This window comes from Rhamphochromis longiceps, linkage group LG20, assembly GCF_057381845.1.
Source record: "Rhamphochromis longiceps isolate RC_006_pf linkage group LG20, R_longiceps_female_GT1.1, whole genome shotgun sequence".
Classification (NCBI taxonomy): Eukaryota; Metazoa; Chordata; class Actinopteri; order Cichliformes; family Cichlidae; genus Rhamphochromis; species Rhamphochromis longiceps.
The window spans coordinates 35,033,906-35,054,693 of NC_140576.1; the positions used below are offsets into that span (position 1 = coordinate 35,033,906).

The 20,788-nt window shown below is 43.9% G+C and overlaps 1 protein-coding gene across 1 annotated transcript in view; it reads right to left on the reverse strand.

Moving 5' to 3' along the window:
* plxnb3 (plexin B3) overlaps positions 1-20,788 on the reverse strand; it is a 91,593-nt gene that overhangs the window by 2,587 nt on the left and 68,218 nt on the right. The window contains exons 5-39 of the mRNA XM_085392929.1: positions 20,316-20,495; positions 16,440-16,568; positions 16,186-16,286; positions 15,800-15,932; positions 14,896-15,055; positions 14,523-14,631; positions 14,321-14,429; positions 14,123-14,239; positions 12,898-13,011; positions 12,704-12,794; positions 11,727-11,896; positions 11,234-11,385; positions 8,626-8,728; positions 8,407-8,543; positions 8,148-8,324; positions 7,904-8,069; positions 7,687-7,818; positions 6,843-6,947; positions 6,592-6,753; positions 6,281-6,432; positions 5,924-6,024; positions 5,491-5,708; positions 5,128-5,306; positions 4,952-5,018; positions 4,536-4,682; positions 4,376-4,456; positions 3,198-3,276; positions 2,922-3,025; positions 2,728-2,815; positions 2,387-2,553; positions 1,788-1,948; positions 1,545-1,692; positions 1,385-1,449; positions 1,160-1,235; positions 992-1,066 (exon numbers count right to left, since the gene is read on the reverse strand). Coding sequence (XP_085249055.1) covers positions 992-1,066; positions 1,160-1,235; positions 1,385-1,449; positions 1,545-1,692; positions 1,788-1,948; positions 2,387-2,553; positions 2,728-2,815; positions 2,922-3,025; positions 3,198-3,276; positions 4,376-4,456; positions 4,536-4,682; positions 4,952-5,018; positions 5,128-5,306; positions 5,491-5,708; positions 5,924-6,024; positions 6,281-6,432; positions 6,592-6,753; positions 6,843-6,947; positions 7,687-7,818; positions 7,904-8,069; positions 8,148-8,324; positions 8,407-8,543; positions 8,626-8,728; positions 11,234-11,385; positions 11,727-11,896; positions 12,704-12,794; positions 12,898-13,011; positions 14,123-14,239; positions 14,321-14,429; positions 14,523-14,631; positions 14,896-15,055; positions 15,800-15,932; positions 16,186-16,286; positions 16,440-16,568; positions 20,316-20,495 — 4,455 coding nt within the window. The remainder of the gene's footprint in view (positions 1-991; positions 1,067-1,159; positions 1,236-1,384; positions 1,450-1,544; positions 1,693-1,787; positions 1,949-2,386; positions 2,554-2,727; positions 2,816-2,921; positions 3,026-3,197; positions 3,277-4,375; positions 4,457-4,535; positions 4,683-4,951; positions 5,019-5,127; positions 5,307-5,490; positions 5,709-5,923; positions 6,025-6,280; positions 6,433-6,591; positions 6,754-6,842; positions 6,948-7,686; positions 7,819-7,903; positions 8,070-8,147; positions 8,325-8,406; positions 8,544-8,625; positions 8,729-11,233; positions 11,386-11,726; positions 11,897-12,703; positions 12,795-12,897; positions 13,012-14,122; positions 14,240-14,320; positions 14,430-14,522; positions 14,632-14,895; positions 15,056-15,799; positions 15,933-16,185; positions 16,287-16,439; positions 16,569-20,315; positions 20,496-20,788) is intronic.

The window sequence follows — 20,788 nt, forward strand, 5'->3', positions numbered from 1 at the left end:
GGTGTTCACAGTAAATAAACTTTATACGAACTATTCAGACACAAACTGTTTCTTAATCAGAAGACTTGTGGAGGACTCACATATTGTAGTATAAGATAAGTTTTCCCTCAGAACTACTTTTATATTTTATTTTTCCTATAAATAAAAACAAATAAAATGGCTATTTTTTCACAGATTATCATAAAAAACAGATAATGATCTGGCAGCGTGACTTACTTGGATACACTGACTTCAACATTTAGATTTATTTAGAAACAGATGCTGAGATAAAATCAGATTTACTGTTCTGTTTCTTTTCTTGTAAATAAAATAATTTATTTTTTATTTTATTTTATTTAAAAAAAAGTTATCAGGTAAACCTGACAATGAACCTGTAATCTACTTACAGTTGCTTAAAAAAAAAGTCAGGGCTGAAAATAGATTTAGTGAGAGGTGAAAATGCCTGTCAGACGATCCCATTCTTTACTGTTTTTATCACTTTTATATAAATACCATGCAGCACTCTCTCACAGTATAAGGCCCTCATTAATAGGTGGCACCTTTATTTTAACTATGTTGCTTATTTATTGTAGACTCCATTATTTTTATTTTTATCTTGCTGCTGTAACACAATATTGATGCCACAAGGGAAATTAAAGTATTAAAGTATCCATCCATTGATCCGTCCATCTACATCCCAATAGCATCCAAGCCATTACCAGCCCATAGCCTGTGTGTGTGTACATGTTTAGACATCTATGTGAGGACAGAAAATTTGCATGCTACTAAAATTGTGGAGACCAACAGTCACTTACGGGGACAAAATACCCATTCCTACGAGTTTGAAGGCATGTTTGAGACTCAAAATGTGGTTTTAGTGTCAGGTTGAGGGTTAGGGTTAGGCATTAATTTTTGATGGTTAGGGGCTAGGGAAAGCATTATGCCAATGAGATATAAAAACAAGTGTGTGTGTGTGTGTGTGTGTGTGTGTGTGTGTGTGTGTGTGTACTACCTGATCATAATATTTGTTGATGTACTTGTAGAGCTCATGGAGAGCCACAAGATTGTTCATTTCTGATGCAAAACTCTGGAGGCAGACAGGCAAAGACAGTTTTAACATCAGTTTTTCTTACAGCTGAATTTCAGTATTTCAGGCTCTGTTCAGTCTGTGTTTACTGACCCCAGAAAGTTCAGTCAGAGTGGAATTCATCTCTTGATAACAGCCTGACGCAGCACTGTGGATGTCACTGTAATACCTGAGCGCATACACAGAAGGTTATCAGTACTGCGGCTCTCGGGCTCAAAGAATCATCAGCTAAATTAGATCTTATCTTCCCCACAGCATAAAAACAGTCTCTCTATAGTGCATTATCAGTTAAACAATGGGGACAAGAAGCTGTCTCACCTTTCCACCAGCTGTTTGTATCTGGGGATCTCTCTGGCGTACAGCAGCTTGTTTACAGGCGAGTCCTGATTGGAGAAAAAGTAACCATGAAGCCTAGAAAACAAAATCAAAAAACCAAAACCAATACATAGCCAGGCTGAACAAGAGACAGAATTTTTACCCGTCCCACTTTGTGCTCAGAGGTGGTGCAAGAGTCTATGAAGGTCTGAGCGATGACAGACAGAACGGCGTCGATGCTGTCAGTCACCTGAACGTCCAGAACGAACTGAGGGTTCTTCAGGATGTTGACCCAGAACCTAAGAGGGAGACTGGAGGGAGAAAGACATGGGTCAGAGAGAGGGAAAGGGGTGAGAGGGTTGTGGGAGTTGAAAATCTCGATCGGATAACCAGATGTGTGCCTCACCTGTTGGTCTTCCAGATGTGGACAGTTTCTGGGTCGTCAATTCCATGTTTCTCAGCCATGTCGTCCAAAAAGTCGAAGAAAAACCTCACGGCGATCGGAGGAGGACGCTTTGTACTGAGTATCGCCACAAACACGTCATCCACAAACTTTTGCAATGTCCCCTAGTGAGAGACAGAAAAGTAAAGTTGAAGGACAGATAGCCAGGCGGTCAGTTCTCTGGCGTGTATTTGTTTGTACTTATCACATGGCAAGGACAGCTACCTGATAGAATGGAGACCAAACAAACAAGTCTGCACAAAAATAACCTTAAATTTAACAGGTATACCTGTAAAGGTTTTAGTGTTTATCCCACACACTCCTCAGACCAAGAGTTTGTCTGTGGAGGTGTGTGGTGGAGAGTTAACTCTTTACCGCCCCCTAGTGGTAAAAGATGGTATGGCAACAACACACACACACTAATATCAGAAAACACACACACACATCTATTTTGCGCATATCTCCACCATGTGAAATTAATTTGCTGTTTAACCTCCAGAATCAATGGTGCCCACAATGTCTGACGTCCCCACAATGCTTAAAGGTAAGGATATGTGTGTTACCTTCATGGACAGCAGCCTGGTCAGGTAAATCTCTGGGATGGCCTTGGCTCTCTCCCTCTCCCTCATACTGCTCTTTCTGTGTTTTGGGATTTCAGGATCTTCACTGCTCTTCACCAGGTGCCATAGACGGAGACCCTCCTCCTCCTCACCCTCCAGCATTGGCGTTTCTGCAGCCACCATAAAGAGTCGGTCAGCCACCATGTTTTGGTGTAATACTTTTACACAGAGTTTTATTTTTCCTCTTTTTTGTGCTACATTAATTTTAATCTCTGGGAGTATTAGATTTTAGGGTTATATTATATTTTTAATATTGAGATATTCTGTTAAGATGTGTTTCTTACTCTCTCCAGTTTGGAAGACCTGGTTGACTCCCACTCCACCTGAACTTTGAGAACGAGGGATGAGAGCGACTGTGGCGCCGTCGGGAACCTGAAGAACCAAAGAGCAGAGAACGATGTGAACAAGGAGATGGACAACTGGAAGGAGGAGCAGAGAAGGTCGTGATGGTGGAACACGATTGGCCAGTTGTTTTCACCTTATAGTGCTGCAGTGTGTTGAGTCGTTTCCAACGACCTTGAACCACTGCTGTGACATCATCATCCGACAAGGTTAGATGACCTGCTTGGCCTGAACGCCACTCTATTGACAAAGAAACAGGTACATATGAGCTGCCAGTCTGGATCTACGGATATGATGACACTATGCATTCTCAGATCCACTAACCGAATATTTAAAACACCCACTAATGCTTCGGCCAATTTAATCTACTTTCAGCCATCTCATACAACAGATAGGTGAGACAGGTGTTTACCGAGGTCAAGACTGTCAGCTGATGGTCTCTGAGAGAATGGAGCTCCTCTGTAGACCTGATCCAGAATCTTATCTTTCACCTGAACACAAGCAGACAGCAAAGTGACAAAGGTATTTAGAAATCCCAGTGGAATTAAGAATATAGACGACTACTTCTATGAATCTGAAATTAAATGCTGCAGTGAAATTTTGTATTGTAGTGCAACAGAAAGGACATGCCACCAGAGGGCACTTTTTATCGATGGATCGATGTAGCTGAGCTCAGTGAGCCGTGAAAAATAGCGAGACTGGGAGGGGCTTACATTGCAGAAGGTCAGAAAGGTGAGACAAAAGATGGCAATGCTAGACACTGCAAATGCCACTGGACCCTTCGGCAACCAGAAACAAGAAGGTAGGCATTTCCCCAAAGAGTAATTGCCTAAATGAAAACTCTAAAAGTAAGAAAACTAGTCAAAGGTGGCTAACTTTAGCAGTTACTAACTGCAGGGGCTTTTCATTGCAAATGAACACTGCAAATGAACACACACAGTATTATTAGTATTATTAATATAACCAATACAGTTTAGATAAAATAACACTTTTTTTAAATCATCATTTAACACCTGTTCCGCCTTCCAGCTTGCAGGTTTGCAACATCAGGACTTCGGTTTTGACAGAGTACAGCTGCCCTCAGTTGCAGCTATATGGGCTGTAGCCACTGATTAATAGCTGCTTGCATGACCTAACAGTTGTCCCTTGATGAAACATCAGTAATTATTAAATCTTATTATTTCTTATGCAGCAGCATATGGTCGCAGCAGATGGCCGCCCCTCCCTGAGCCTGGTTCTGGCATAGGGTTCTTCCTTTTAAAAGGGAGTTTTTCCTTCCCACTGTCACCCAAAGTGCTTGCTCATAGGGGGTCATGTGACTGTTGGGTTTTTCTCTGTATGTATTATTGTAGGGTCTACCTTACAACATAAAGCGCCTTAAGGCAACTGTTGTTGTGATTTGGTGCTGTATAAATAAAACTGAATTGAATTGAAATGATGCCAAGCAAGGTTTATTCAGCTAATCAAATATATATTTGTAGCCACAATAACTATCACCATCACATATCACTTACTATCATATGCAGTATAACCAAAAGGTGTGAAGGCATTAAAAATAGACACCGCCCTACCGTACAAACAAGCATGTACCTGTGTGATCGTGTCGGTGTCGAGCACTTTAACAGGACATGGCTGAACTTCGACTCCGTTTTTCACCAGCACTGTCAGAGTCTGAGAGAAAGAGATGACTTGTCATAAATGAATCAGTGATTCAGCTGCAGATCAGTGTGATGTCTGTTACTCTGGTTACCACTGAGCAATATTCAATGTCCTCCCGCAGCAGGTGACTGTCATTGAGCGTTCGTTTGGCTTTTCCCGTCACAGCATCCACCGGCCCTTTGTCCACCTGATACTTTATGGCTCTGTAGAGCATGTAGAGAGGCTCTCCCGCCACCTCCTGATAGACAAAAAGAGCAGCGACCGGGTGGCCAACATTATGCATGGTAGTTTTATACCCAACACTGAGACAATCTCGTGTTTTTTGATTGGTTCTAATTCACAACACTCAAAAAGAAATGTATCAATCTCTGGATACCCTCTGCTGAAATGTGAATTAACAATTATGGCAAAAGAAAAATGGACTACACCTCAATGATTCTACTGGGATGTGGTCAGGGACCTGGTGAGATGGGACAGGCAGTGGGACAGAGCCAGAGAGACACTTACCTTCAGGAAGGAATAGAGGCAGATGGACATCCAGTTGGTCAACATCTTCTCAACGACCGTCTCTGTTCTGAAAGACAAACAGGCAAGCCAAGACATCAGTAGGACAGACACCTTTAAACCTGAAAAGACTTCCTGTTGAGTTCTAATGTGACTGAAGTTGCTTTTGCTTTGCGTACCGGCGCAGCATGAGTTTGGGGTTCTTGGCAACATACTGCTGCACCAGGTCCTGCAGCAGGCTCTTCATGACTTCAGTGAAGTATTCCAGTTTGTCGTGCAGAGCCATGGTGAGCAGGCTGGCCACGTAGCCACGATCTCGCTGGGAGAAACCCTGCTGGGCCTCCAAAGTGTGGATGAACTGAGACACACACACACACACACACACACACACACACACACACACGCACACACACACACACACACACACACACACACACACACACACACACACACACACACAGAGGCATATAGAAAAAATGTCACCTGTGAGTCTTAGACGTCATATGGCCATTCTCCTGCCTCCTCCCACTATCTCCACTCACCCTGGTGAGGAAGAGTCTGTTATTGAGCAGGTTGTTGAGCTGCTGCAGGCCCTGCTCCACAGTCTGCCTCCTCGACTCAGGCAGATCTAGCTGACGACTCAGTGGCGCCGTCTGCTGGCCAGGGAAGAAAACTCTCTCTGCATATATCCTGTAGTCCAAGAGGGGGACTCCTGGTCCTCCCACATCACTGCTCAGATCCATCATCTCTGTCATCAGGTCTGAAGGACAAGAGGTATACGAGGAGCAAATGGCAGCTTGAGATTTCAAAAACGTAAAGAGTTTAAATTTAAATGTATCCAATCAAACACAGAGGGCTCAGTAAATCTTTAAAGTTTTAACATTTTTGGGCAGATCTGCCATCAGGAAATCCAGATGACTAAGAAGTCCAACACAATACGAAGGTTTGCAGTTCATTTAAAATGTGTTTTCATACCAGTGAACTCTTTGCGGCACTGATCTCCCACGTTGATCTCCAGAGTTTCTAACTGCAGTAAAACCTTTTTATAATCTCGGAGAGCCTGTTTACTTTTCCTCCTGCACAAAGCAAAAAACAACAAAACAAAAACACTGAAGATTAATGATGAGATGAAGAATATTCTCATAAAAACATTGAGTCGACTTTTAAAATGTCACTGCAGACAAAAATGAAGTGATTGTCCTTTTTGTTTTTTAAGCACAAAAATACAAATAAAGGCGTTTGAGAGGAAACAAAATCCAAAACAAGACGTCACAACAGCACAGAAAAGTCGCCTAAAAACACACCTGGTTTCACACACAGGTGGATACTTACCTGTACATGAGGATGATGACCAACACTGACAGGATGATGACAGCTGCTCCTGCCCCCAAACCGATCTGAGCAGCCAATGGGACAGCAGGCAGCAGAGAGTTGCTGTCGTACTGAACCAATCCCAGGTCCACTTGCAGGTTTCCCATGAAAACCTAACAGAAGACATGCAGACAGAGAGTGAAAAAGGCTGAGTGTGAGAATGAGTAAACCACTGGCCCTTGTATACCAACCGAGCTGGAAAATCCCTAAAAAGCATCTCTGCCTTGGATATGAATCCCTGTAAAAGCCAACAGCTCAAAACCAAAGATCACCTTGAGGCTAGGAAGTTCATGGCTGTCATCCACACTGAGTGGTTGGACCTCTGGAGGGTCACAGTACAGGTGAGTACTGTCCAAAGTTTTCACGTCACACTCCTGATCTCCAAGCCAAGCCTTCACTTCCTCTTTGGACATGGCTCTGGTCAGGTCCTGGCCCTGACGGACGAAAAGAGACAGAAACGGAGGTTAAATCTGAATTTATTCCGTCTGCATGGCTCAGGATTCACGTACGACAGTTGCTGTACCTCCACAGCGATCACTCCTCCAGGTTTGAAACGGAACGGCACATCTAGATTTTCTCGGTTGATTGGAAATAAAACTGGGTTTGGATAGTAAGTGAAGCTTTTACCCTGGAAGACAGACAAGCAGAGAGACAAAAAGGTTTTCCATCAAGCATTAGAAGTGGAAAATTGTTCAGTAAGGCTTCATTCACACTGGATTTCTGTCTGTCAGGCAGGTTTCAAAGCACGTATGCCTCATTTTTCAGCCTCGGGAATAATTCCAGTTAAAATCTGCTTTTTTTTTATCTCCTTTTATTTAAAACCCTTTCAGTCCCTTCCTTTTCTTTTAAGTAAATTGCTATTCAAATCCCTCTAGAGCCTCATCCTTTATTTTCAATCATCTGCATCCTTTTTTTATGCTTTTATATTTGACTATGTGAAAATTAACGAAGTGGAAATTTTTGTGGGGCTCTGCTAGACGTTAGGGAAGCAACGTGACAACATATGCCCCATTTGTTCATATTAATGCGTCACACTGTGTTTAAAGTGAAGTAAAAAATTAGGCTTTGATAAAGAAATGCATGTGTGCCGCTTCACTCCTAATTCCAATAAATCCATACAGCAGCCCAGTATCACCCCTTAAAAAGTATTTGAACTGACAAAATTCAGATTTTGGAGATTTAATCTGCTCCTATGAAAGCAGCAGAACTGACTCTGAGCAGCTCCTGTTCGCAGTGCATCGTGGATGTACGATCAAACATCACAGGACCAGACGCTGAAGAAAACTGGACGAGTGAAGGAAGTCATCAAGGATGTATTCTCACTATAATCCACCCTGGTGTTTGACCCTTTTAATCATGGGAGGTACCTTGATGCTCTCATAGTGGACTCTGACGTTATCAAGCTGAAACCAGACGCCCTTAACTTTGACCTCTGGGTTCACTCTGGGGGTCGGGCAAGTCATCTGAGAGGACGACAGGATGGAGCAGCGCTCTGATACCTGAGAGGCAGACGGGGAGGTAAAACAGGCGTGAGACAGGCTAAGAATTTTAAAAGCTCGTCTCCGATTGGTCCGTTTGTCTTACCGTTGTCATGGTGCTGTTAAAGACAAGCTGCTGCTTGGAGGTGAGAAGAGCCAGTCGTTTCTTCCGTTTCACCCTTTGTACCTCTAGAGGCTCCACCCACACAGATATGATTGGCTGCTGCACCACATCCAGGTTCCTGCCCTCCACTCGTATGACACGCCCACCCCTAAAACGGTCAACAGCTAATTAGCAGGTGTGCGTGTGTGTGAGGATCGAGTGCAGGTGTAAGGCGACTGGCGCTTACGCGTAGAAGCTCTCGGCAGGTATGGCGCTGGTGATGACGGGGTCTTCGAGGTAATGGAAGGTAACGTTTGGAATAGTCCGCTCGGCTTTACCAAACAGAACCCGAACTGGGACGAGACCCGTCCGATTGCTGGAACCAGTCTGACACACCAGCTCCGTGTCATTCACCTCTTCAACTCTGAGAACAGGCGAGGAGACAGACAGTCAGGCAAGTAGTAGTATTGGTGCTGCAGTACCAGAAGCTGTGGCGTTGTACTTACATGTAGCAGGGCTGGGTGCCCAGGAAGGCGCTCAGGTCAGACGTCTGCCCGGTGAGCAGCTGTCGTCCTTTGATGGTCAGCCTGGTTCCTCCGGAGACGGGACCTTTATTAGGAATGAGATCCTGCAGCAGGGGATCCTGAACCACAACATGTTAGACATCAGATATACCTTTATACTGGTGACCAGATACCACGTAACACTGGGCTACTCAGTCTTACCTGATAGGTGAACATCTTTGTTGACCTCCCACGAGTTGTTCCCACAGTAACCAAGATGGGCCCTTCTTTCTGCTTCCCACTAGGCTGCAGCTCACACACAACCCTGATGCACACACACAAACACACACAGAAAAAGCAAACATGAGCTTGTGTGTCTCCATGCAGAGGAGGACAGCTATACTGGCGTGCCGACTGTGGAAGATTCCTATTGGTGGAACAACACTGGGAAAAAAACAACTTTTGTTTATTCCTTTGAGCTCTGAGTCACCATAGCCACATCCCAACTGTTCTGACGTGTGTCACTTACGTGTGTGTTTATCTATTTATCCAGTGACTGTTTTGGAAAATCAATTTTCAAGGTCAAAATCACATATTCTGATAACATAGCCCTGCTATAAGACACACTCGACTCGCTGCAGTCTGTCTACACCTACACGACAGATGTCACACCTCAGAACCTGATTGGTTCCACACTGGAATAGAAATGGAAAAAGTCAACTCAGGAACCAAAGTAACCATCCTCAGAACTTTTTAGATTTTTAAACTGCTGTAGCAGTCTCATCCTCACTCTTTTTACTTTTTAAAACATTTTCTTTCTGATTAAGATAATAGTTAGGGCTGGATCAGGTGACCCAGAAGTACCTGTGCGACAACCGTATAATAAGCAAGCCTGGTTAAACCCTGTGAATCTCATTTATCAAATGCACTGGAGCATCCTTCATGGAAGCAAAGGAGATGATGATAACCCACAACTCAACGAGTGCACCATAAGACTATTAATGAAAGCAAAGATAAAAATATCTGACACGATGATGGAGGCCAGCGTGTAAATTACAGCTGCGGCTTCCATCTTTTACAATAATGCATATGCTTTGAACTTATAATAGCCTTTTATTAAAATCTGCGTGTTATCTGTAATGTAGATTTAGAAATATAATAAGCTTAATTAAAATGATCAAAGTGAAGCGAGGGTTACAGTGTTACACTGGCTATGTTCTCATTTGGGATATTTCGGGATTAGCATCAATTAATTCTATTTCAGAGATGCTAAAAGCCTTAATATGGTTAGGAGATGTTAGATTTAACAATATTTCTTAATACCAGCATTTTATTTCACCAGCATTGATGTTACATTATATTGTTCATAGTTATAAAGCCTCCATAAAACGTCAAGCAAAGAACACAAGTTTTTGTAGTCCCTCTACTGAAATTGTAGTTTTATCACGGAAGACCAGCGTCAACAGAATTCACTGTCACAAGCTTTTGCATCTTTTCTTGACCTTGTGACATTTTCCATGAAGGTCAAATAAGATGTGACCCAGTTCTTTTTTTCCCCTTGTTATTTAGCCTCGTTCCAACCTCGAGGAAGCGTTAACGTGTTTGTCTTTACTTGGTAACATCAAGCTGAAGTTGAGATAACAACATAAAACTAAACTGATAAAGTTTTAAACTTTGGAGCAGGTCCCAAAGTTCCTAAAGATACGAAATCCCCGAGGCTGAGTTGGTGAAAGTATTCTAAAATTAAACAAAGTCATGCGGAAGATTTCAATCTGATAGCTTATTCAAATAAAGCACGGAGGCTAAATCAGAATGGAGATTTTGCTCCCGAGGGAGTGAGTTCAAACAGAATCAGTTCTGAAGAGAAAAAGGCTTCGCTCCATAAAAGCTTGTGTTTGAATTTTCTCCCTGTGTGAGCATCAGATAGATTTGTCTCCTGTTAAAGGTTCTCCCTGATCTAAATCAAGGCTCTGAGGATGGGAGGCGTTATGCGCTGTACAGGTTGTAGAGCTCCTTAGGGCAATAAAGAAAAGTGACTCAACGGGCTGCTAGTGTCACACAGACAGGAATAAGAATATTTGACTATGTTAGAGCTGCTGAAAGGAAATGAGAGAGGACACGTTAGAGTGGCATCCTTGGAGGATTTCACCTGATTCTAGACTTTTTCTGTTTCAAGGTGTTCACTGAAGACTGTTTCAGCGCTTTAATATGAGACATATGAGCACAATCGAGCACTGAAGCATGGCTGGAAGTGTTTCTGATTTTATTATGATGTCGGAAAGGTGACCTGTTACTGTTTGGATTTAATAGGTCATTTCACGTGTCAGAAGTCAGTACACAGCTTTGTGATCACATCCACAGTACGAAATAAAATCGTAAAAATGCAGAAGTGTCTTAAACCTGCATGGTTTCTAATGGCCAGCAGGGGGCGACTCCTCTGCTGCTAAAAGGAGCCTCAGTTTCTCTATCAGATCACACATATGGTTTAAAAACACCAAGATGGCGACAGCATAAAGACTCACTTGAGGCTTCTTAATGGGACTTCACTAACCAGTGGGTGATGTCACGGCTGCTACGTCAGTCTACAAGTGGGTGTCTGTGGTTTTACACCATTCAGAAGAATATTGTTGGATTGAAAACTTCTGGACTATCATCATCAAGACATCAAGAATCCCAGTTATTGATATGTTATTGTGCTGAACTGGTGACTGCCAGGTTTGTTACAGAGCAGACAGAAAGGGAGGTCTCATCACATCTCTCTGTGATTCAGTTATGTGCTGAACGTTTGCATAAATGAATCCCGTAAACACTAATGTAATCATCATGTTACCTGGTGGAGATCTTGTAACCTTTAGACTGAGGCAGGCATTGAATACCCGCCACAGTGACGCCGCCCACCACATCCTCATACTTCATGCCCAGGTTCGATCCTGTGATCGTCACCAGAATGCCGCCCTCTAGAGGACCGGAGGCAGGCTCCACCTGCAGACAGACAGGTAGAAACAGTTTGAACGAGCTCTGCAGACACACAGACTGATCTTCCGATCATTATAAAAGGACGAGAGACGGAAATCTGCGGGAGAATTGTAGGAACACAAAGATGGCAGCTGTCCTGCCCCCAAATAGCCAATAACCACCTTTGAAGCTGCTTTTATTGGATGTGACTGATGATTCTGTACATGCAGTTTTTAGGTCCCAGTGACCACTGAAATTAAAGTTATACCAGGTTCACTCAGACAGGGCATCAAAATTACTGCCTGGATTTGATCCAGTATGGTGCACAGTTGCGGGACTTCCTCTACGTGGACTTTGACGAGACCCACCTTTGTGATCTGAGGAGGCGGGCAGGTGTCTGCAGGTTTACTGGAGCAGGTTCGGCTGTACACACAGCTCGGGGCTGGGCTTCCAGGACACCATACACAGCCGTACTCTTTAGGCACCGCCCTGCACTGTGAGCAATCTGATTGGCCAGCTGAGCAGTCATACAGCTGGACTGTATATTAATAAGAAAAGGAGACAAATATCATGAATGCATTTCTCTTTCTGTCTTTGTGAAAACATTAACCCCCATCCTCACCCACATGCTGACACAGTGGGCCTCATCACTGTGTGAATGCATGAGTCTGTGTGAGTGAGTGTTTTTCACACAGACTCAGACTGTATGCACAGTTATAGAATGACACACAGCTGTCCTAGAAAATGTTAATGCAGATATTTAAACTGAATAATACTAGTAGTGATATTAATACCAGAAACAATATCAAAAATAGTTAAATCTATAGTTGCTCGTTTCTAATTCTAATAAGCAATTGATCTTTTATACTATATAAAAAAGATCCAAAGACTTAATAAAGATAATATCTGAGTTTCAAATGTTTAAATTAGAATTATTAAAATGCTTTAACATTTAAAACCATTCATTTTCTAATGCTTTGGTATTAGAGCTGTATGAAATAACCATGAAATTGATGTCCTTTCATCCTTACTGCTGAACCTTCATTTCTTGGCAATATTCCACATATGGTTTCAGTAACTGCAGCGAGGCTTTTGTCGTAGGTTGGAGCTTTCCCTTTCCCTGCTTCCTCTTCCCCTGGTCTGTGTTTATTTTATGTATCACATACAGTTCAGGATTCAGGGGACACAACACTCTGATTCACTAGTAAAAACAGTACTGGGCACTAGAAACTTGTCATGAATCCAAGTGTAATTTCATGTGTGTACTTATTTTTTGTCTAAATATTAGTAAAGGAGGCCCACGCCCTCAGTGTGCACTACATCCGCACACAGGTAAGGCTCTTACGTCGGAGTCCAGGTGAGGCATCAATGCGTCGTTCCCCTCTCCGCAGGTAGACAGGAGCAGAATACTGAAGTTGACTGACTGGATGTTGAAACTACAGACAGTGGGACAGGTGGACAGACAGAAATTTAAATATCAGCTGTGTGGTTACTGCCATTAACTAATTATCTGCAAACGTGTTTGCGTGCGTCTCTTACTTGATGCTGCATGCAGGTGAAGGTGTGCGTGTTGTCGTGCATTTTCTCCACAGAAGCTGTCAGATTAGTCCGGGATCCTTCGATTTCAACAACACACACATACGGAGCTTCATCCTGCAGAGAGACCACACACAGACACTCAGCTGTTTGATTTTAGTGATTCAGGTCAATAGAACAGACCAACGCCCGAAGGCTGGTACCACGAAAATAGTTCAACTTTTACTATTTACATTCAGAGTTATTGCAGTTCTTTTCTAGGAGTCTTTATTTTGTACAAACGGTGGTGTACCGCAGGGTTCTGTAAGACGGCTTGTGGCTTCATAAATGTCAATTTACATAAGAATGAAATTAATTTATCCATCCAGCAGCAGCAACCTGATAATTAGCTCAGACTAAAACACTGAAAATGAATTTATGATTCTCTCAGCTGCCTCGAACTCGCTGCTGTTAACAAACAAGCAGATATCGAGTAAAAATTTCCTTTTTGTGGAGCCAGAAGACCTGACGCACTCCTGGAAACACCTGCCTACAGCTGCTGCAGACACAGATGTAGAAACACGATGAGGAGCCAAGGCTTACGGAAACTAACAGAGACTCCTACACTCTTCAGTCTCTGAGCGTTTCTTCTTCACTCACCTCTCTACGTGTTCATTCACCACTTTGCATTTAATCGTTAGTTATGATTAATCTCTGGCTCTTTTCCACAGTCTGGTTCTGCTGGAGGTTTCTTCCTGCTAAAAAGGAGGTTTTCTGTCCCACTGTCACCAAGTACTTACTCATAGGGGTCATCTGATTGTTCGGGTTTTCTCTGTATTATTGTAGGATCTTTATCTTACAATATAAAGCACCTTAAGGAAGACTGTCTAAATTGAACAGCATCAAATCGGCTTCGTGTTTATGTGCACGCCACACTCAGACAGAGAACAGTGTAGCAGTGCAACCAGATACAACGACCAGGCTCCAAGAAACAAAAGCTCTAACTTGGTTACGCTAAGTGTCACTTTTTGGGAGGTTACAGCAGATGTTGCGGCACCAGACAGTCGAAACATGAAATATCAGTCTGATCTGACTAATGTTCATCCACTTCAAACAAAGACTGTTTTTACAGTTTTAGACATGAAAAACATTTTTTTGGTGTTTTGCATTAAACTGTTAATGGGACCATTCGATTAGACTCCATTTAGATCCCCGTCAGACTGAAATGAGGTCAGAGACGCGGACTTACAGTGTAGACGTCCAGGTTTCGTCCCCGCAGCACCACTGTGGCGCTCAGGCCCATGGGAACTAAAGCAGAGCTCTGTAGGTCGTAGACTAGCGGACAGGAAGTAGGACCAGGAGAGTCCTGCAGACAGAGAGGAGGCGGGGTTAGAGACAGGCTGACAGACAAAAAGATGGAGACAGACGGGGCAGCGGGCCGTCTTACTCTGTGGTTGAGGATGATGTGCTGGTTTGGACAGCTGTGGTTGTGAGTGCAGAGTTGATCCAGAGGACACCAGTTACAGCGCCACACACTGCTGACACACGCCAAACACCTGAAACACACACCACGGCCTTCAGCGTCTCCTCCATCACTGATTTAGATTCAGATAAACGTACAGCACTGTCACTGTGCCTACGTGACTTACTGGGAGCTCTGGTTCAGTCGGCTTACAGCCATGCAGTCATAGAAGGTCATGTTGCCCGTTGTGACGGTCACATGACCAAACATCAGTGACACGGGCAGGATCATGTGATCTGCAGGTGAGAGGTGACAGAAGTTACACAGTAGCACACCTGAATGAAGACGTTTTTACTGTCACTGCGTGCTGCACTCGGACTCTGTCACTGGCGCTCAAACTGCTGCGTGCTGTAAAATGCTTCACATGCAGTTAAACCTCCTGATATTTTTGGCAGACTCATTCTGAAACACTGTGTACTGGGACACACTAAATCTGTTTCTGGCATGCTAAGTAGGATGGTATTATGGAGGATTGGAACGCGCCCACAGTTCCTACTCACTGCTTCCTGTGGGCAGAGGTGGGAGGTGCTCCGGGGCAGGGGATTGGCAGGTGATGCTGTTTCCCATGACAATGGCAGGCTGAGGCGGGAGGAGCCCGAAGATGCAGGACAGAGACTCCTCCTTTGCGAGGGCGGGAAGCTGGGGGACCGACAGCGTTACCTGAGAGACGAACACAGAAACACGGTTACTGCTTTTCCATCGGGACGCTTCTCTCTGTCTCTAGAGCAGCTGTGTCTCGTATCAGCAATCCTTCCATTGTCTTACTGTCAAAAAAAGAAACGCCCATTGACAGTTTGGGGTCTTTCTATTATTTTTCTTTACTTATTTATATATTTTAGGTTTACAAACGAGAACAAAACCACTTCTGTGCTGGCTGAAAAAGCTCACAGTGTTACTTTTTTCTCCTTCTATTTTAAAAATAAACAACTTTACTTCACATCACAAAATCTTAAAAGGTTATTGTCTGAATTCATTTCACTCAGACCGCAATAACTCCTATGTTTGTGCTGATCCTTATAAACCCTGTGAAGATACTCGGTGAGGCACTAAATATGAAGATGTTTCGTTCATCCTGTCAGCGCTGCAGCAGTAAACAGCTGCTGCAGATGTTCATCGGCTGCTGTGAATCTTGTCTGAAGGATTGGAACTGGCTGGACTTGCAGTGCCTCTGCAATAACACACAGCCAACACAACAACACAACTGTGTTGAAACAGAATCAGCAACCTTCAGTCAATCAGAGAGCTGCTGAACTAGCACCTCAAGTTTTCCTTCAACCTGGACTGATACAGACACCTGCCAGCAACACCTAAGGGTGCCCTGACCCAGGCTGTCATCACTGCGGGAGTGGCTGACTGCATCATAACGCTGTCAGTCAGAATCAGATCAAAACAACAGCAGCCTACCTGCGTCTGCTCTTCTTTGCTGTGATTGGCCGGCTGCAGGCTCTGCACTGTCACGCACTGACTGGTTGGTTCAAAGCTCCAGAGCCAGTGGTTGGGCTGCAGGTGACGCTGACACTGATGTTTCCGGGAACATCTGCACAAAATACAAACATTTGCAGATTAGTAACAGCAACAAACAACCAAACGCAAAACGGCGTCAGAGCAATGTCACATCAACGTGCAGATGCTGCTGTGAGCAAACCAAATCTACTACACTTTCTTCTTCTACTGTCAGTCAGACTTTTTACAAAAAAAGTAAAAAGTTTACATAAAGTTTACAAAAAGATATAAAGAATAAAAATGTACTTTTAAAAAGTTACAAAACACCAGCCGACAGGTAGACCTACCTTCCCTCCAGGACACACCAGCCACAGTACGGGTCTCTGACAGCGAGACAGGAGCGACAGTCTGTCTGTTTCTCACAGGATGACACAGGAACCTTCGACAGCTGGGAGAAAGACAGGAAACAGTTTGTTTTCATTTTTTCTTAAATGGATCGTCTGATTGGATATTGGGGACAAAAGGAGGAAGGAGGAGGGGGAAAAAACTGAAGAAAAGAAAGTGAGACAGGAACTGAGGAAGGAGGTCGACTGTCTCTCACCCTGCTGTTTGTTAAAACATAAACATGTTCCTGGCTCTCATCCAATAGGAGATCAGCGCTGACGGCACTGCCACTGTCCACCAACTCGCTGCCATACAGATGGCCTGACTGATTGGAGATCACCAACACCTGAAAAACAACAACACAGGTGAGTCCACAGATTCCGACACTGTTCTGTTGTTTGGTTTGTGCAACCTCAATCCCTTTCCTCACCTCCTTTCCTTGTGTCCTTTATACCAAACAACAAATTACACATTCTGTTACACACACACATATCAGGTATTCATATCTTGTGGGGACATCTAATTGACATAATGCTTTCCCTAGCCCCTCATCCTAACCATAAAAAATGAATGCCTAACCCTGACCCTAAACCTAACCATAACCCAATTACAATTGTAACCCTGTCACTAAAACAACATTTTGAGTCTCAAAAATGCCTTCAAACTTGTGGGGACCAGGATTTTGGTCCCCACAACCATAGTAAACTACACACTCTCTCTCACACACACACACACACACACACACGACTGGAGAAAAGCAGAAAGCTTGACAGCAGATTTCTAACATAAGGTATGAATACAAAAGAGAATCATTGTCCTCCCGCTATGTCTAATGCTTCTTTTAAACATCACAGGTGAAAAGACATCCACAGAGGGGTACACCTGTGCCTCCTCTAATCACCGTTCCTACAGCAAGCCTCGCGTCTCCAACTTCAGGTACTGACAAACCCCTTAAGATGGCATGACTGACTTCCAGATCAGAGACACGGAGACAGAGAGAAACAGGTTGGCCCTGGTCGGACCCTCCCTGCTGTCAGTACATCTCAGTGAAGGGCGGAAAATTGGCTGATTCCATCCCAGTTTCACTAATTGGCTCCATCCACACCCTGAGATGTTCTGGATCTGTACTAATGCCACTAAAACACAAACACACATCTCTGTGTACTGTTCATTGTTTATTTGTTCTGAGTACAACAAAAGAACGCTCTTTCTCTGCTGCACAGTATTTGTCACTGAATGACTTTCCTGCTCGAGTGATGAGACGAGTGGACTCCTGCTGTGCCGACTGTGTGAAGTATTTTGAAAAAGTTAACTCAAGACGGAGAAACCCGTGTCAGCAAATATAAAACGTCTAAGAGCTGAAATGTTGTGACAAGTAAAAATGATGATCATCAACATTTAATTTCAGTAAAGTGACAACATGAAAGCAGCAGTGCCTGCTGCCGCAGCGGCAGCAGCAACAACCCGCCAGCAGGTGGAGCTGCTTCACCCCGACAACACCCCTCAAGGCACCTGCACTATCAGCAGCGTGTGACAAAGAGAACAATTCAGACAGTGAAAAATGCAGAAAGGAGGATCGTTTGAGTTTGAACAGACTCGATCCTGCTGTGCCACATCCAGTTTATTTTTTGTCTTTTTTTATTCTTGCTGAGATGGAACAGCAGCATCCTGACAAAGTAGAAACTCTGGAAATCTCTACCATATCTCAGCCACTTCACTCACTGATTGGTCAATTGTGTGCAAGTATAAAGGTATGGCAGGGCTTTAGTGTCTCTCTTATCCCTCTGTGTTCAATCTTCACTCAAATACTTTTGTCACGTTTCTTGTGTACAGCTGTGAGTTTGTGAAACACTGAGTTTTTTAGAAGAATTGAAGTACTGTTACTGCTTTTTCCTGTAGAAATGCGAACCTGTCTCCTGGATTTCACCTAAAGGCATCAGGGTGTAAATCTGAGTTCAGGAGACACTTCTGCACCGCAGACTGCAATAACCTAAAAACACAATGCTTAGTGGAGTTTAATGCTGAGCATTTTCATCATCACCGTCTTCTTCTTTTAAACAGGATGCAATGAGGAAAGGATTTTTCTGACTGGGAAACTGAGGACATCACAGGTTCATTTATGTTTAACAATTTAAAAAGACAAAGACTATCTTCTCTGACTTAAAAGAACCATATTTGTGTTTCAACAGTAGACGGACTAGTTCTTACATACTGCTTATCTACTCAACTTGGGCATTCAAAGCACTTCATACAGCATTTGTCATTCATCCATTCACACAAGCACTTTCTTCTACACCTGAGTCCTTTCTATCTTACATTCACACACATTCATGCTCCGCTGAACGCATCAGAGATCAGCTTGGGGTTCAGTATCCTGCCCAAAGATACTGAGACATGCAGACTACAGCAGCCAGAATTTGAACCACCAACCTTCTGATTAGTAAATGACTTTCTCTACCTCCTGAAGAACAGCCACCCCCAGTCATAATGACCTGAATGACCTGAAACAAGTGAGTGAGCCCACAAAGTCTACAGGGCAAAGGAGCCAGAGCTGCTTTCACATCGATTTCTATATAACTAGAAGTCCTTTTACAAGCAGAGGAGTCAGGAGTCACTGTGCTTCTAGTATACATCCGCACAAAAATTTAAAACAAGTGCGGGGACTCTGCCTTTAGATATGTTAAAGTGCAGGAGGAAAACATGTGCATATGTGTTTCTTTAGTTCGGATAGCCTCGGGTGCCACGCCCACAGAAACACTGCAGGAGCGTCACATGCTGGAGAAACTGGTGCTTGAGCACCTTTCTGATAGATTCACTATTTCACAATCCCAACAGAAGCACAGCAGTTAACATGTGCCCGGGTTCGCCGCGAAAAACGTGGTGTTGCACTTGTACATGCCTCTTGTTGTTGATTGGTTATTGGTCCCTCAGGTGCACTCTGGGTAAGGATCCAGCAGGAGGCCCTGAAACATTTACAGTGTGTGTGATTAAATATTAACGGGGAGAATCAAAGCTCTGCTGTTTACCTCGCTGAGGCTCCGAGGCAAGATTAGAGCTCATTAACGCACACACGCACACAAGTTTGTCCTTCTAACTTTGCGAGGACTATGAGTCACACGGTGCATTCCCAGGACCCTTACCCTAAACTTGAACTTGATAAAAACTTCGAAATGAAATGGAAAAAAAATGCCTCTTAAGGTGTCCCGCAGCGAGAACAATTGGGTACAGAATCTCATCACTTTTCAAATGTCCTCTCTAACAATGTGTAAGACTGGGTCCTCATAAGCCACATGTACAAGTACACACACACACACTTACACCCAGTTAAAAGCTTCAGGGGTGTCCTGCTGGATTCTTACCAGACTGCACCTGAGAGACCAATCACCAATCAACAACAAAAGTCTGAGCATGCTCCCATGTGACCCTTCCCACTCTTCCCAAACGCACCACACCCTCGAGCTAAACGCCTGTTAGTCACACACACACACGCATACATAGAGTGTATCATTGTGTTGCTTATAAAGAGCTTCAGGCTACAAGCTGCTCTGTTCAGTGTGTGTGTGTGTGTGTGTGTGTGTGTGTGTGTGTGTGTGTGTGTGTGTGTGTGTGTGTGTGTGTGTGTGTGTGTGTGTGTGTGTGTGATCATTTTCCTGGTGCTTCTCTTCAGACCTTCCAGTTACAACATAAACAGGAAACAGCTGATTCCTCCCTGTAGCTAGAGATGGAGACACAAACGCCTAAACAGGCCTTTTCACTGCCAAGTAAAAACCAGTCTCACCAGCTGGTCTCTTAGCAGCTCCATTAGAGTGGAGGGGTCTGAAGCCTGTTCAGTTAAGCATTATTCGTATATGCATTTGCACCCCAAAACTTTTCATGTGAGAGTACAAACGGTTTTATACTACAAGTAACTGTCTGCTAAATTCACAGCAGGGAGATTAAGCATCATGTGTCATATCGCTCCATGTTCAGCCACAATGTGCACCATTTCAGCTGTTGTGTGGGACATGTGGGAAAGGGTAACTGAGGTCAATGGCCCAACCGACGGCGTCTACTTCATGTGTGAAACGGCTGTAAAACATGTTGGTGGTGTCACCTTTTGCAGTTGTCCCTTTCTATCTCCCAGGAAAGCGATGGTGTGGCCCGCCTCAGTTGCTGTGGTGACAGCGGTCAGCTGTATAGTGGAGTTGACAATGGGCGTGGCTTTGAGGGGCACGGCGCTAGCGATGGGGTTGGGGGTGTGTTCCCCTCCACAGGGGTACTCTGAGAGAGAGACCTGATAGATGAATAAACAGAGAGAGAGAAGCCAGTGAACACAGGTATGTGGTCAGCCCTGCTTTATCTGTTTACGTCTCTAAACACAAACAATATTGCTTCCATTCACCTTTAAAACTCGTGCTTTTTTCCACTCAGCCTGTCACTTTAATCTGTGTATTATTGCTCTATGTGGGTCAGCTCTGTGTTACAAGCTCTGTGTTTGAGTGGCAGCTGTCTGATGATAAGTCCAGATGCTGAAGATAACCACTCTAATCCACACACACACTCACTCACACACACACACATAGTATT